General features: G+C 42.2%; 2 protein-coding genes across 5 annotated transcripts in view; both read left to right on the forward strand.

The window, feature by feature from the left end:
• The first annotated feature begins 871 nt into the window (after positions 1-871).
• uap1 (UDP-N-acetylglucosamine pyrophosphorylase 1) lies at positions 872-11,511 on the forward strand. Of its 3 annotated transcripts, none has more exons than XM_020081397.2 (11): positions 872-1,010; positions 2,147-2,453; positions 3,722-3,926; positions 4,454-4,629; positions 4,723-4,895; positions 7,711-7,904; positions 8,023-8,163; positions 9,155-9,343; positions 9,596-9,637; positions 10,677-10,743; positions 10,835-11,511. In XM_020081397.2, exons 2-11 carry the CDS (start codon positions 2,171-2,173, stop codon positions 10,925-10,927), a joined length of 1,563 nt encoding a protein of 520 aa, XP_019936956.2. In that variant the 5' UTR covers positions 872-1,010; positions 2,147-2,170; the 3' UTR covers positions 10,928-11,511. The 3 variants fall into 3 exon arrangements, with proteins under 3 accessions (XP_019936956.2, XP_019936958.2, XP_069378414.1); XM_069522313.1 differs by lacking the exon at positions 872-1,010 and adding an exon at positions 1,365-1,388; XM_020081399.2 differs by lacking the exon at positions 9,596-9,637.
• A 1,656-nt stretch (positions 11,512-13,167) lies between these two features.
• Positions 13,168-15,299, forward strand: part of ddr2a (discoidin domain receptor tyrosine kinase 2a) — a 31,422-nt gene continuing 29,290 nt past the window's right edge. For both annotated transcript variants that reach the window (XM_020080514.2, XM_020080515.2), the window contains exon 1: positions 13,168-13,302. The gene's annotated coding sequence lies outside the window, so the exon portion shown is untranslated. The remainder of the gene's footprint in view (positions 13,303-15,299) is intronic.

Consider the following 15,299-nt stretch of genomic DNA (forward strand, 5'->3'; position numbering starts at 1 on the left):
TACAATCAAATTATTTAATTATAATTATATTTATAATTGTTGTCCTCCATCATATTACCATATCCACTTTTGAAAGTCCTCACAAAATAGACTAGATGCTTTACAAGAGAATATCAGATGTTCAGTTGTTTCTGTCTCTGCCTTACAGAATACACATGCATTAGAGACAATGTTGACTCTGAGTTGTAAAAATTCACTGCAGGGATAAATGTCATTCATTGTTTTGGGGGGCACTTCTTTAGCTTTAGAAGGAGCAGGGAAACAGATATTTACATCTAACTCTCTTAGAGATCACAGTGGTGTATTTCTGCCATGTGTCCTCTCTCTCTTCTCATTTAACACCAAAGTGTATCACGGCCATCTATTGTGTCTTCATTTTAACTGAAACTCTAACTGTGTAGTTTGTACTGAAAACTTCTTCTTTAGTTTATTGGTGGGTATGTACTCTCTCTAGAGTATAGCTTCATCTCGCTTACCCCACCCCACCCAAAAAAACATATATTCTATTACCAGCCACCACCATAGGGGACCCAAGGAAGTGAAGAACCAAGCTGTAGTTCAATGCTTTGTGAAGTTCTATCACCACTGCCTAGTAGCAGACGTCACATTGCACTAAACATTGAACTCAAATTGATGAAGTTGTTTTCTTAAATTGCATGTGTTTTTTCTATTTGCACGCATTTTCTTAATTTGCAATTTGCATTAAATTGCGTTTGAATTCGCTATTTGCATGTGTTGAGCTGTCTCGGCCACCGTAGGGATCGCTTTTCGCAGCCCAAAAAAATCACTCGGCTCGTTAAATTTACGAGGAGTACCTGAAGGCGGCACGCGCGCTCTGAGGCCACGAGCTGCGCGCACGCTCTCTGCAACGTCGCTAGTGCCACGTCAGACGTGACGTACAGGGAGGTGTAGTCCGGGTGGGAGGCGCCGCCGCCAGCCGCAGCACAAAGTAAACTCGTCCCCGCTCGCTGACATTAAATGGTGCTTCACGTCGGAGGAGAGGCAGCGAGGTGAGTTTAATGTTTAATCTCGGATCTGATGCCTTTACGGAGCGGACACTCGCAGAGCTGCTCGGCTCAGCTCGGGCTGCTCTCGCTGAATTCATCGTCCGACCTCACTCACCGATGACTGGGACTTGGCTCTGACAGCCCTCCAGCTCTGTAGAGTTGATTTCGTCCTTTATCATCTTGTATTTCATTCATTCACTCCGCCACGCCAGCAGCGGAGTCCTCTCTGCTAAGAGCCGCACGTCGCGTTTTGGTTGAGGACAACGTGGCATTAACTTTAAACCTCCTGGAAGAGTCGACATGGCCTCGTGGAAACGTAAAGTCTGAATGTTTTCCATCGAAGAATTGAAGTCATCGTTACATCGTGATTGTGTCTGACAGGTGTCCACTCACACCCGGCGTCACGTCCCGAGAACAGGAACATTTAACAGCCACTCACAGAAATAAACAGCAAAATAGGATTTGATAGATAATTAGAAATAAAGCACTAAGATGTTGAAATGATGCAATAACGTGAGGAATATACGTGGGGAAACTTACACAAGTGAAGAAGTCATAATCGGGAGATTTGAAATGACTTTTAAATTTGTATTTAGTTCTGAATTTGTGAACTTTAAGTTCAATATGGTTGTTGTCCACTGTGACTGGACAGATGTGTCAGAGGAGAAATCTAAAGTGAGGATTTACATCAGTTCAGGATTGTGTTGCTTCAAAACAAAAGCGTCCCATTCAAATTGGTGAGAATCACCCTCCAGTGTTTGAGTGATGTTTCCTGGTACAGCAAGCTACTGGGTGTTGGTTCATTAGAGAGAGCACATTCACATTCCAGTATTTATTTGTAATTAACCTTTTACCCACACCACCCGGTTCAAGATGCAAATGTCAGACTGGGTGTAGTTTTGTGTTGTCACCAGTGCTGTTGGTCCAGTAGCCAGGGAGGATTGTAGGAATACTAACACCACCAAAATAAAAGGCCATCACCCAGACTTCATCTTTTTTAGTACCGGGTGTGTTGAGTTGGCGTCATGACTGAACTTGTGTAGTTTCCCCTCTAAATTTAATCATAATTAGTTCAATCAATGTCAGGATCCTCCCTCTGCTCATCCCATGTTCTCATCTGTGTTTCAATGTGGTTGTAGAGTTAATCAAAACCAACAGCCATCATGGACGCCAGTGTCAGCGGACTCACTCAGAGATTGGCCGAAGCCGACCAGTCCCACCTCCTCCAGTTTTGGAGCGAGCTGAGCCCTGAGGAGCAGGCCAACTTGACCCTTGACCTGCAGGGAATGGACTTCAAAGAGATCAATGGCTTCTTCAAGAACGCCATGGAGGTGTCCAGCAGCAGCAAGCACGAGAAGATGGACGCCCGCATGGAGCCGGTGCCCCGGGAGGTGCTGGGGAGTGTGACGAGGGACAGGGAGAGTCTCAAAGAGTGGGAGCAAACAGGTGAGCTCCACTCAGTGTGTCTGCCTTAAGAATGTTCATTCATCCAGGTACCACCTGAGGCGTCATTTGGCCATAGTGGTATATGTCCCAAGGACACATCATATCTTATTTTGGCAGTGTTTATTTTTTTATTGGCACTATAACAATGTCATGGAGTTGGAGAGAGAGATATTGTATGAGCAATTCCAGTTGCTAAACAAGTCTGACCTGGTTAGAGCAGACACGACTTTCAAGCAGTGAGGTAAGACAGAGGAAGATGGGATTAAACATCACACGCTAACCCAAATGCTATGATGTTGAGATGGCTCAGTGAGCGTTCTGATAATGTGAAATTCCAGAGGTAGGCCCTCATAACAGCCTTTTTTTAAATCACCTTTGTAAGAGCTTATCGTTAAGTCCTAGTTGGGTCAGAACATTAGAAACTCCCAGTATGTCCTCTCTGTGGTTCACAAACGATTCCCAGCCTCCCTCCCGCATAGATCTGAAATATGAGTATGTCTGCTTGTGTTGTTCATTATGTTTTGCGCAATCCCCCCCTTGCAGTGGGGGTCTGACCACTTTTACAGAGTCTGTTGGATTTTTCTTCTTTTTTTTTTTCTTGGTGGATGATGACAGTGGTGGTGTGCAGAGGGGAACATCTGGCTTTGATTTGGGCCCTGACGTAAAAAGGAGTTTTTGCCTGACCCTCATTCATGAGGTCACACTGCTCTGTTGGGACCTCGGTCTGGTGTTTGTGAACGTGTGTGTGCGAACGTGTGTGTGCGAACGTGTGTGTGCGAACGTGTGTCTGCGAACGTGTGTGTGCAACGTGTGTGTGTGGGTGTAGATTTGGGAGGGTAGTCAAAGTCTAGCCAACCTGCCCATAAACCTTTTAATGACGTCAAGTAGAAAGATAGATATTAAGAACAGCAGTTTACATAAGTTAAACTGGAACAATTATAAACCATTGAACCAATGGACCACAATAAAGCCAGTCACAGGCTTGGGCAGGGTTATTAGTTCAGGGCTTGTGATGTGATGTGATCTTACCTATGTCCTGGAGGACTGATCATAAAATGTTGAGTGGTGGCTCAGTAAACTGTCGATACATTTTAGTTCTGTTTATTGTTATTTATCAGGAACAAAGGTGCACTATGACCATCAATACAGATTAGATATTATGGTCGTCAATTGGGATCATATTCCATCATATCAGTACATCGACATGTTTCCCTGCCATAACTCTTCTGTTTACTACAGTTCAATCTGTTGTGCTTTGCCCCCCTCAGGTCTTCACCACATCTCTCAGAGAAAAGTGGCAGTCCTACTGCTGGCTGGGGGCCAAGGAACCAGACTGGGGGTCTCTTACCCAAAAGGCATGTATGACGTGGGGCTGCCGTCACACAAAACCCTCTTTCAGATCCAGGCCGAACGCATTGTGAAGCTGCAACAGCTGGCTGAGCAGAAGCACAAAATCAAGTGCTGTATTCCCTGGTAAGACATGCTGTCATGGTTTGGGAGGTCTTTGAGGAAGAGTTGAGGAAGACAGTTTAGTTACTGTGCCTTTCAGATGAATCCTTATTTAAGAATAATAAACACATCCAAGCCTCCAAATACTCTTCTTTCTTTATTCATTATGAGCACCAATAAATACATGTTGACTAACTGCTCCAATCACTGTGAGGGTAAAAGGAAGCTCAATTGAGGGAGTTGTGTTACTAGAAACAGATAAGTTTCCTGTGGAGCAAGGAAGAGATCAGGCCTAACAGTAACTGCAGCTAATGTCAGAAGGTCTGATTCTGTAAAGAAGTTTATTATCAGTCATAAAGATGAGCTTTTTCTTTCCCTGGCTTCAGGTGATGTCAGCTTCTTGTTTTTGTGAATAGTCTCTGAAGAAGATTTTGAGTTACTGAACGTACTGGATATCCCTTTGTCCCACAGCAATACCGTTTTACTGTTGTATAATCGATTTGAAATAAAGGAGATCAAATAGTGCCAGGTTCCTTCTCTGTTGCCTTCAGGTACATCATGACCAGTGGGAGGACAATGGAGTCCACAAAGGACTTCTTCTCAAGACACGACTACTTTGGCTTGGACAAGAGCAACATCATCTTCTTTCAGCAGGGCATGCTTCCAGCCATGGACTACAATGGCAAGATCATCCTTGAGAGCAAAGGGAAGCTCTCCATGGCCCCTGGTAAACTCCCTCAGGATTTGTGATTTTGGTTTTGGTAAGTGAGAGTCTCTTAGTTGCGGTGTTCAAAAAAGCCTGTCTGTGCTTGTGTTTCAGATGGGAACGGGGGTCTTTACAGAGCTCTGGGGAACCAGGGCATCATGGATGACATGGAGAGGAGGGGGATCCAGTTCATTCATGTGTACTGTGTAGATAACATCCTGGTCAAAGTGGCAGATCCCGCATTTGTTGGTTTCTGTGTGCAGAAGGGAGCAGACTGTGGAGCTAAGGTTGGTCACACATGCACTTTCATGCTTTTTCCCTTTGGAGCTGTCTTTTCCATTTCTGATTTGAGATCAGTGCATTCTCCATAAAGATTTCCAATTGCAGACTTATTATGATCCAGCTATAAAGTTGCTGGATACAATGATCCCTTGTTTTTGAGTGTGCCTGTAACACTGATAACATCAGAGTTACCTTTTATCAGACCAGGAAGTTATCATTATATTATAATGATGAATGTATGCAAAGATAATGTTATTTTTATGTTAGTTAGTTATACTGAAGTGTGTAGTGAGTGCACAGTGCAAGTGAACAAAGTACATCAGCATTGGCTGATCCAGTCTGATCAGTCAGTCCAGTTTAAATTCCAGGAAGTGTGTGTGTGTGTGTGTGTGTGTGTGTGTGTGTGTGTGTGTGTGTGTGTGTGTGTGTGTGTGTGTGTGTGTGTGTGTGTGTGTGTGTGTGTGTGTGCGCGCGCTTGTGCGCGTGCGCGTGTGTACACAAACACTCACAATGAATTAAGTGCCAGGTTTCTGCACAGCTGCACCTTCCATTGTTTCACCACTGGGTGGCGATACAGGCCACTTTGTCTCCTTGTTTGGTTTTTATAGGCAATAAACTCATTACAGCTTTCTAGGAAATTTGAGGGATGAGCCCAGAATCTTCTTCATCACCACTTTTCATCACAGTCTCAGATAACACGAGTGTTTCAAGAAGCTGACATATTTTCCTAAACTGTCTGTTTGGAGTGTGGTCTCATTTCAGGAAAGGAAAAAGACTTTTCAGGGTGCAGGGGTTGGACTGGAAAACTTTCCATTAGCAAATAAACTGTTCTCATAATTGCAACTTTTCTTAGTTTTTTTTCATAATCTTCTAATTTCTGTTTGGCTAATAATATGTGTCAGCCACTGCACTGTACATAACAAATAGATGAACAGTTGGTAAGTGACACACAGATCACTTTAAGAGGATCCATCCACAAAACAATTTTTTTTGTAGTTACAATAATTGGTTCTCCTCTAGATATTTAGTTGATAAAGAAAGCAACAAATGACTCCACAAATAGTAGCATAAAAAAGGTAAACATGATTAAAGATTTACAACATAATCTATTTTGTCTTAAACTGCATTAAGCAATATTAAATCGATACCCTCTATGTGATACTGTTGTTGTAATTGGAAGAACTACCTGACTTTTACTAAAAGCTTGTAGGAGCAGACCAGGATTGTTGTATTGTTTTTCATTTTATAAGCCCATCAAAACTGTTGAGGTAGTCTCTTGTGGGGCTTTATCAGAATTGCAGTAGCTACTTCAACTGTATTTGTGAAGCCTTTGTAAAGTTGTTGGGACTCTAGTGGTGGTGGTGGGGGGGGGTGTTTATGTGTTATTCCATCTCTTTAAAGGTCTTTATTGTTAGGTAAGACTGTATATAAAGATAATGGACACGTATCTAAGTGCTCCCACTATCCAGAAATGTAGCCAAAATAGCCTGGATAAGAACTCAGAGAGCTCAACCAAGTCAATCTCTGCTGTCGATTATGAAGTTTCACATTTTTATATAGCAACAAATAATTAATTAAAATCAAACTCACTGAGCAAAATAAGCACTTGAACATACAGCAGTGTGATTAAAAACTACCTCCTGCTTTAAAAGTCTTTTGAGTAGTAATAAATACAGAACAGACATGCAACCATTTGAGAACATAACCAAATAAGTGTTTTTTGAGGCTTTGTCTAAAAAAAAGTCAAAATATATTGTTGTCATTGTCCATGATCCCCCTGTTTTGGCAACAGGATGTGAAATTTATGACTAACAGTTGTTGCATATGTTGTGAAATAAATGTCTGGCAACTTTATTCAAATAGCAAATTTAAGTTTCCTCGTTCTCATGGCAGTTGCATGTTTAAAGAGAAAGAATTGCGCGTCAGAAGTGGTTGTAATTCAGTCTAGTCGTGTCTAGGCACGCTATTTCTTAGCAATACCACAGTGATATATATATTTTTTTCATTCTGAGTATTTTCACCATATTTCCAGCTAATACAGAATATGTTGAAATATTTAACTGCAGATCATCCAGACCCTGCTCCTGTTTGACATTATGAGACGTGCGGTGGAGCAGGGATGGAGGGATCAGAGCAGGAGCGTCCCACCCTCCCGTCATAAATCACTCAGCCCCACTACTGTTCATGTGGCTTCACCACCACCCCCTTTTACCCCCTCACCCCACCCCACTCACCAACCCCCTCATCAGGACTCCGCTCTGTCATTATCAGCCAACAGATGAGGAGAGGGATTTTTTTTTCTCCCAGTGCAGGCTCTAACATGCTGCTGTAGAAAGTGGAAGTTTTTGATGTCACAAGCCCCATTTTAATAAATGTATTATTTTAGTGAATAGTTTGATGGTAGATGCACTGTATTCATGAGCTCATTCACCAATCAGAGCTCTTCACTGCACATCATCCACACACTGACAGAACAGCTGTCAGGGGCAGTTTGTGGGTTCAGTGTCTTGCCCATAGACACTTAGGTATTTGTATTTTGGGTAAATTGTCCTGTATTCGGACTACCAGCTCCTCCCCTGGACAGAAAGCACAGTTTCAGACACATTTGTCCCCCTGTCCATTGTGTGCTATCTTTTTCCGCCTCATTGAACTTTGTTTAGTATTACACTACATTTATTTTTTCTATGCAAATGAATGTTAATATATTTGCTGCTGTTAATAGTGTTTTATATTGACACTGTGATGTCCAAGGGAAATGTCCTAGTGGTACAATAAAGTTCCACAAATTACAAAAAAAATTCTTCCTGTGACATTTCCCAGGTGGTGGAGAAAACCAATCCAACTGAGGCCGTAGGTGTGGTCTGCAAGGTGGATGGGCATTATCAGGTGGTGGAGTACAGTGAGATCACCCTGGCAACGGCTGAGAAGCGCAGTTCCGACGGTCGACTGATGTTCAATGCAGGAAACGTGGCCAATCACTTCTTCAGCTTTTCCTTTCTCAGAGACGTAGTACAGTAAGTCAAAGGCTTACCGAACATTTTTCTGTAGTTCTGGTTGCCTCTAGTAGAAGAGTATCATGCTGTCATTATACAGTAAATGTGCAAAATATTTTTTTTTCTTTTTATTGATCAGGAAGTACGAGCCAAGGCTGCAGCACCACGTGGCCCAGAAGAAAATCCCGTTTGTGGATTCACAAGGTCATTTAATCAAACCAGACAAACCAAATGGAATCAAAATGGAAAAGTTCGTCTTTGACATCTTCCAGTTTGCCAAGTGAGTTACAGTGCATTTTTTCCACAGAGTGTGTGTATTGGTGACAGTGTCAGCAGATGGCATCGTACCTCAGACTTAAAGTCCTTAAAGTAAGAAGAATACAATGAATATCTTATGCTTCCTTTGAGAGGCAGCTTAATTGCATATGTTCTTCTGGCAATCCTCCGAGCTCGGGGTTTGACTGGTCCTTGATCTGTTCCTCCACACATGAACCAGCCCCTTTTTCCAGTCCTGATCTGTATCCACCAGCCTCAGTCATGCCATTGCTCCGAGGCTTGGTCCAGCAGCCCCGGCCTGCCAAGCTCTCTGCAGGAGGATGGAGGTTTTATGAGCTGTTCACTCATTCCACCTCCACCAGTGTTACATGACATCAGCTCTGAGTCATGCCAGTACTAATAGAACTTTACATCTAATGAAAGGATTCCCGTAATGATTGACTGATGGAAAAACACTGCAGACATCTCCAGCTTGATTCAAGGTTTGTTCACTATATTGCAAAGCAGGGGAGGAGGAATAGTTTTCAGTGTTGCCAAGGAGATGGATTACGGTTGTGCTCGCACTGACCGACTGGCACCTCCAGCAGAATCCAGACGGGCGGATTCACTTTGCTGCCCAATTTCAAAAGGTCCTACTGTTTTCTGTTCTTCCCCCAGTATTGTTTGATCTTGGGTCTCACTGGCCCAGTTCAGAGCTGGTGTTGGCATCTGATTCAAGTGATCCGATCACAAGTGGACAGCTCTGAGTACCTCAGTTGAGCCTGCCTGTGTGCACCCTTCAAGTGCTCTCACTCCTTACGTCTTCAGCCGGGTAGACATACACTGCTTATTTCAGGAGCATTTTGATCACCCCTGAAACACAATCTTAGCTTTAGACATTAAACAGCTACATGGGAACTACTGAAGAATACATTCCTTGTATAATATTATAAATTATAGTTTGTTACTCTAATAGCTGTGTCTGATGTCCTTCTGTGCTGATGTGTTTCCAATAGGAAGTTTGTTGTGTATGAAGTGCTGCGGGAGGACGAGTTCTCCCCGCTGAAGAATGCAGACAGTCAGGATGGAAAGGACACACCCACCACAGCCAAACACGCCCTCATGTCCCTCCACCACCGCTGGGTGCTCAACGCTGGGGGCCACTTCATCGATGAGAACGGCAGACGTGTGCCGGCCATACCCAGGTGACCATAGCCAGCCGGCTAAAACACGCCATCACAAATGTCACGTCTCACACAATGTGTAAACACAAACAGGTTCCAGGTTCCTTGTGGTCCTCCTCACCTTCCGAACACTCGCCACTCTTTGTTTTATATGCATTTGTTTTTTTTCTTTTGGTTTATTCTAGAGACATCATATTCTTTTAGCCTCACACTCTCACTTCCCCTTCTCTCATGCTTGGTCCTGCACCTGTGTGTCCCATGCAATGTTTCCAGAGACGGAGCAGCAGGCAGTGTCACAGAGGATGGCAACAGAAAGTAATTATCCCCCTGCAGTTCTGAGTGCATGGTGACGGGGTTCTGGCTCTCATTTTCCCTCTCTCTTAGACATGTGAACGCTACATCTGATCCTTGATGTCCTCTTTCCTTCATAACCACTGAAAAAAAGGAACCCGCATGGACAGATTCCAGGCAGCCTCCATTTTTCAGTATCTTTACCGTCTGTTGTGATGAAGTAAATGACAGCGACAATAAGCTCAGACAACTGAGAACTCAACACTCTGGCGTCCTGGTTAGATGATGTACAGTCATAATGGCCTGCTGACAGGATTTTTCCCTCAGATGGTTGCTACTAATACACATCATGTATTGCATGCTGGGTAATGGGCTCCCGTCACACTTTATGGCAAACAGCAACAACTCCGCAGTCCCTGATGAAGCTTTTATTTGTGTGTTTAACAGTTAAACAAGGGCAGCAGAACATTGCTTGCTAAACTTCCTTAGCGTCAGTCCACCTGCTTGTTTTGAAAACTAAAATAAATGAGCATGTGCTTCAGAAACATTCATGGAATCCATGAATGTTATTCTGGCTCTGACTGTTTATGGGGTGCTTCTTCCCTAATCATTCAGCTTTTCCTTTACTCTTCTGATACAGCTATGTGGGCGGCCGCTCAGCCGAACATCTGAAACACCTGATGTGTGATTAGTGATTGTCGTCTGTAATGATTATCTAGAAATAAACAATCTGAGTGACGGTAATGTGGTGCAAAGCTCCTCCAGCTAACCAAAAGCACTGGGCGGACATGCAATCATATTACCTGTAATTCATGTGTTTTCTTCTAGAGGAAGTCTGTTACGGAGTACGGGACTAATCACAGGTTGTGTTTGGGAATAATGAAACTCTGATTCTCTGCCTTTTGAACTCTAATCACAAGCTACAGTAGAAGAACAGCTGTGTCCAGGATTCACAGCTGCTTCTCTCCGCTACTGTCTCTCTACTCTTTCTTTAAGGAGACAATCACTCATTCTGTTTCCTTTTATCTTCTGATCTTCACCTAATTTGTCTCTTCTAACGCAGCCTGAAGGATGGAACAGACCTGCCAATCAAATGTGAGGTCTCCCCTCTGGTGTCCTATGGGGGAGAGGTAAGGAGGCAACGTCTGAGGCTTGAAATAGAAATTCCGGATGTTGTCTGTACATCCCCTGACAATGACCTGATGGTGTCTGTGCTTTAAGGGCCTTGAAGAGTTGGTGAAGGGACGAGAGTTTCATCCCACACTGACGATCGACGAACATGGGGTCCATGAGCTGGTGAAAAACGGAGTTTAAACAATGAGAGAAAGAGAGACAACCCAAAGACCAACCTCCCTTTGTCTCTTAACTTCTCGATCTGTAGTTTAATAGATGTGCAATAACAGATGTCATGTGCATTGGTTCCTGAAAAATTACTTCCCCGTCCTAAAAAATGAATGAATGAATGAGAAAGATGAAGTGTACAGTGTTGTTTGCATCATATGTCGTCATCACTCTCAGTTCATATTTGTTTTGAAGAACACTTGAACACAGCATGAAATGAAGGACAAAATCCCTGTCATAGTGACTGGATGAAGCAGTCTTCAGGTGCATCTATTTATTTTGCTTATGAGACTTATTTTTATATGCATCGATTGATGCTTTATAGGTGGAAATTACCATCTAATCATTTTACCTGATGATTTTTTATAGAATACTGGACATGAAATAATCATAGAGTGATTTCTTACTAGCATGTAATTAAGGTACATGGTACGGGCTGTGGGGGGTATTTATAATATCTTTTCTGATTGTAATCATTAAAGAGTCGGTATTATTCAGCTTTAAGACTAACTGTGATTTCTAACATCTTTATTAAACAAATTTCCTACTCGGAAAAACTTATGACTGTTTTTAATTTGTTGCTTTTTTTGCATTATAGCCCTTGGTATCTTGGATCAGATATTGCAGCAAGTGGTTTATTTTTAAGTTGGACTGGAAAATGCAGCTCTTTTGCAGCTTTTCAGTCACTCTTATTTGTTGTTCCATTGTGACTTGTTTCCTTTCTCACTCTGATGGTGTCCTAGTTTGCAGAACGATATTTGAGCGGATGATTATGAAATGTATGAAGATCTACAAGGATCTACAAGGATCTGATTTAAATCTGAGGATCTGAGTTTAAAGAAATGAAAAGTTATTATCATGGTTTTCATTAGTTATTATTTTAGTTTAAAAAACATTCTATATACAGTATATTGTAGGTGCTCAAGCTCAATGCCAGTTAAATGCTAACATGGCTACCTGCTCACAATGACAGCACTGTCAAGCGAATGTTTAGCCAGTATACTGTTTATCTTTCTAACCAGTTTAGCTTAGCATGTTGACACTTAATAAAAACCACTTGAAGTCCAGAGAACATTGTTTGATGCAAAGTCAGGCGATCACCAAGTTATTAGAGGTCATCCAGAGCAGCCCTCTGTGCCAGACAGTGACTGTATATAGAGATGGATGATGCATGTTCACTTTGTCGCAAAATGTCCTGGATATATTTGCTGGTATCTTGCGCCTTTGTTGTATTTGGATCCAGAGATGGAGCTGCTGTATCGAGGTCTCACCGATACACACGCTGGACCCAATCACAAGTCAGTCTCAGCTGTCAATCATAACGTTTCCCCTCATTTTTTATTAACGTGGAGGAAACAGGGTTAATGATCTATACTTCAGCCAGCCACCAGGGGGCAACAAGACGATTTGGCTTCACTTTCGAAGCTGTTGTCTATGGTATAAAATTGGAAATCCACCCATAGCTGTCGGTGAAAAAGTCAGGTCATCACTTAACTCATCAGAAGTGTCCTTTTTCTTGCTGCTCTACAAGTCGCTTTTCACACATCAAGAACCAGGAAACCCTGATGTCAGAATGTGCTCTGATCAAAATACTTTCTTCAGTCTGGTAAAATGTTTCAGGCCACATCAGCTGCAAAACACACATTTTATGACCTGATTAGAAAAAAACCTCTCCATGACACTTCACTCACACTATTCATGGATCTGGCTGCAGTAAAGGCCCCACCACGTTTGATATATACACAGTGGATTGTTAGGTGCTTGTATGACAAATCAAAGATCAGCTTTTTTATTTATACAAACCAACTCAACAGGTGTACTATAGATAGTATTCGCAGCAGTTTAAACCTGACATGGAACCTTGATGTGAAAGGGTCTGGGACAGCAGCAACAAACATGTCCTACAAATGTGTTCTGAAACGACTTTAGAGGGAAGCAACACAAACATTGCCTCGGATTGTTGCTCCAGCGTCTAGCTGTCAAAAGAAAGACTCTTTTCAGGAGGAAGAAAGCTTTTTGATTGAGCGTTGGATTCTGCCTTAATTGAAACCTTATGTGAGGCATGTGGAATTCTGGGACTTTGGCATGCTCCCAAGAATCCACAGAATGTGAAGTTTTTTTCCCCCCTACCTCCCTCTCTCTCTCTCCCTCTCTCGCTCCTCTCCCTCTCTTTTTTTCCTCTGTGCAGGGGTGTCTTACATCAGCCCAATGAGTCCTGCTGAAGGCAACTGACGAGAGAGCGAGCGAGAAGGGCTCGGGTTGTAACATCCAGCCGTTTGACTCTCACTGGGATAATCTGGAACCATCTAGGAACAAATGGTCTGAAAGGACAAAAGAACATCTTAGAAGTAAGTCAAGCTTTTCTTTTATACTTCTCATCTTTAATATTTGATCCTTCTTCTTTTGTCTTTGTTTGGACTGTAGTTGGGACTTGAGACAGTAACTGACTTTCTTGAAGCGCTGTGTGTGTGTGCCATAAACGTTCCTTGAGTACTTCCACTCTGATTGTCCTCTTTGCACGTTTGAACTCTTTGTACCTTCTGTGTGAAGTGGCTGTTTTTTCGCATGGCAGTCTCGAGAAGTGGAGAGCAGAGCAGAGCGGAGTGATGCTGTGCCAGATTCAAACTCCTCTCCGTTGTGCTGCTGCAGATCCAGCTGTTTCTAACGAAGCTAATACATGTTGCTTTACTGTGCTGTGGTTGCCTGCAAATGTGATTAAGTCTCATTCCTTTATTTAAACACTTTTAAATTCAAATAATGATCAGGGTTGGAGAAAATCATTTCAATCCTGGACTTGTCTGTTTTTAAAAATCATCAAAACTCAAGAGGAAGCAGATCTCTTCAACCTTTTAACTATTTTTTTCAGAGCATGCATAAAATTCAGTATTTTCATTTGTGTTTAATATATTATTATTGATGTGTGATTTTGTTTGTCTGGACTCTTGTTTACTTCGTTATACAATTGACTATACTGTGCAGAATGCTGGAACTGTCCTTTTTTATGGAAAATAGAGGAGCAACTAAATGAAAATGATGTGACTTTTATTTTCTGTTTCAAGCTCAAACACATTTTTTTGTTTGCCTTACTGTGGCGGGGAAGTTAGAAGAATGTTTTGGAAAAGTTAAACAACTGACTCATCTATGGTTGCTCAGATTTTCTCCGAGTTCACTGTGGTCAGCTTGTGAAACATTGAATATTCAAGTAACGGCTTTGGAAAAGATTCTCGTCACTGGAGTACACATCCTGCTTTTGTGTCATAGAGGTGGTGTGTATGTTGTTTGGTGTTATGTAGGTGTTACCTAGATGGTATGTAGGTGTCCTGCCGTGGGTGGGTACGTGGGTGACAGGTGTCCACACAGAGGCCTCTGTTCTCCCTCGCTGAAGTTATGTGGTGAGTTAACCCGACACAGAAGAGTTAAGGACATGCACAGTGTGAGCTCACAGCTCAGACATCTGATGCAGCACTCGATGACCTGAACAGTTGACGGTAGACTGAGCTGAGGAGGCGCTGATCAATGGAATAATTGTTATGTAGAGGTCAAGGTTATTCTGAGATCATTCATGATAGCTGTGTGTGTGTGTGTGTGTGTGTGTGTGTGTGTGTGTGTGTGTGTGTGTGTGTGTGTGTGTGTGTGTGTGTGTGTGTGTGTGTGCTCGCGCGCGCACGTGTGCGTGTATGCGTGCGTGTGTATGTGTGTAGGCTGTCCACAATGAATGGAAGTCCACACAAAGTCCTTTTTAGGATAGGTGCACAAAATAGTTGGGCATACTTTATATCAATATAGACGACTATATACAGATTATAGCCTTACAGAAAATAAACACTGATGCTCATCTCAATATCAAGATTTCATAACATGACAACTGAAATACACAGTTAAAAATCTGTGCAGTATGCTACAATTATTCAGTAAGAGAAGTCTATATAAATAAATAATCAATTACAAATTTGACTTTGAGTGTCATTTTTCGCACTCTAATGTGAAGATATACTGTTTGTACCATAATTGCTGATTTTGATAACTTAGAAATCTATCATCATCATCATTGTTTCTAAGCTATTGTTTTGAATCTACAGATGAATTGATAATGAGTATAATAGTTTGTTGTAGGCAGATTTACTCTTTACCTTCATGTTATAGTTTCAAATTTCCACACAACACACACATGCAACTCAATCTTTTACGATATGGAAAATGTTTCCACTATCTTAAAAATCATTAGTAATCTTTTGTTCGTTTGGCCCTGGTGAGAGAATATTCAGTATATTCAGAGAGAAATCCAAGACTGACGAAGGTAGTAAGAGTCATTGCTGCACAGAAATCAGCAATAGTAAAGCAGAAT

Source organism: Paralichthys olivaceus, chromosome 3, assembly GCF_024713975.1.
Source record: "Paralichthys olivaceus isolate ysfri-2021 chromosome 3, ASM2471397v2, whole genome shotgun sequence".
Lineage (NCBI taxonomy): Eukaryota > Metazoa > Chordata > Actinopteri > Pleuronectiformes > Paralichthyidae > Paralichthys > Paralichthys olivaceus.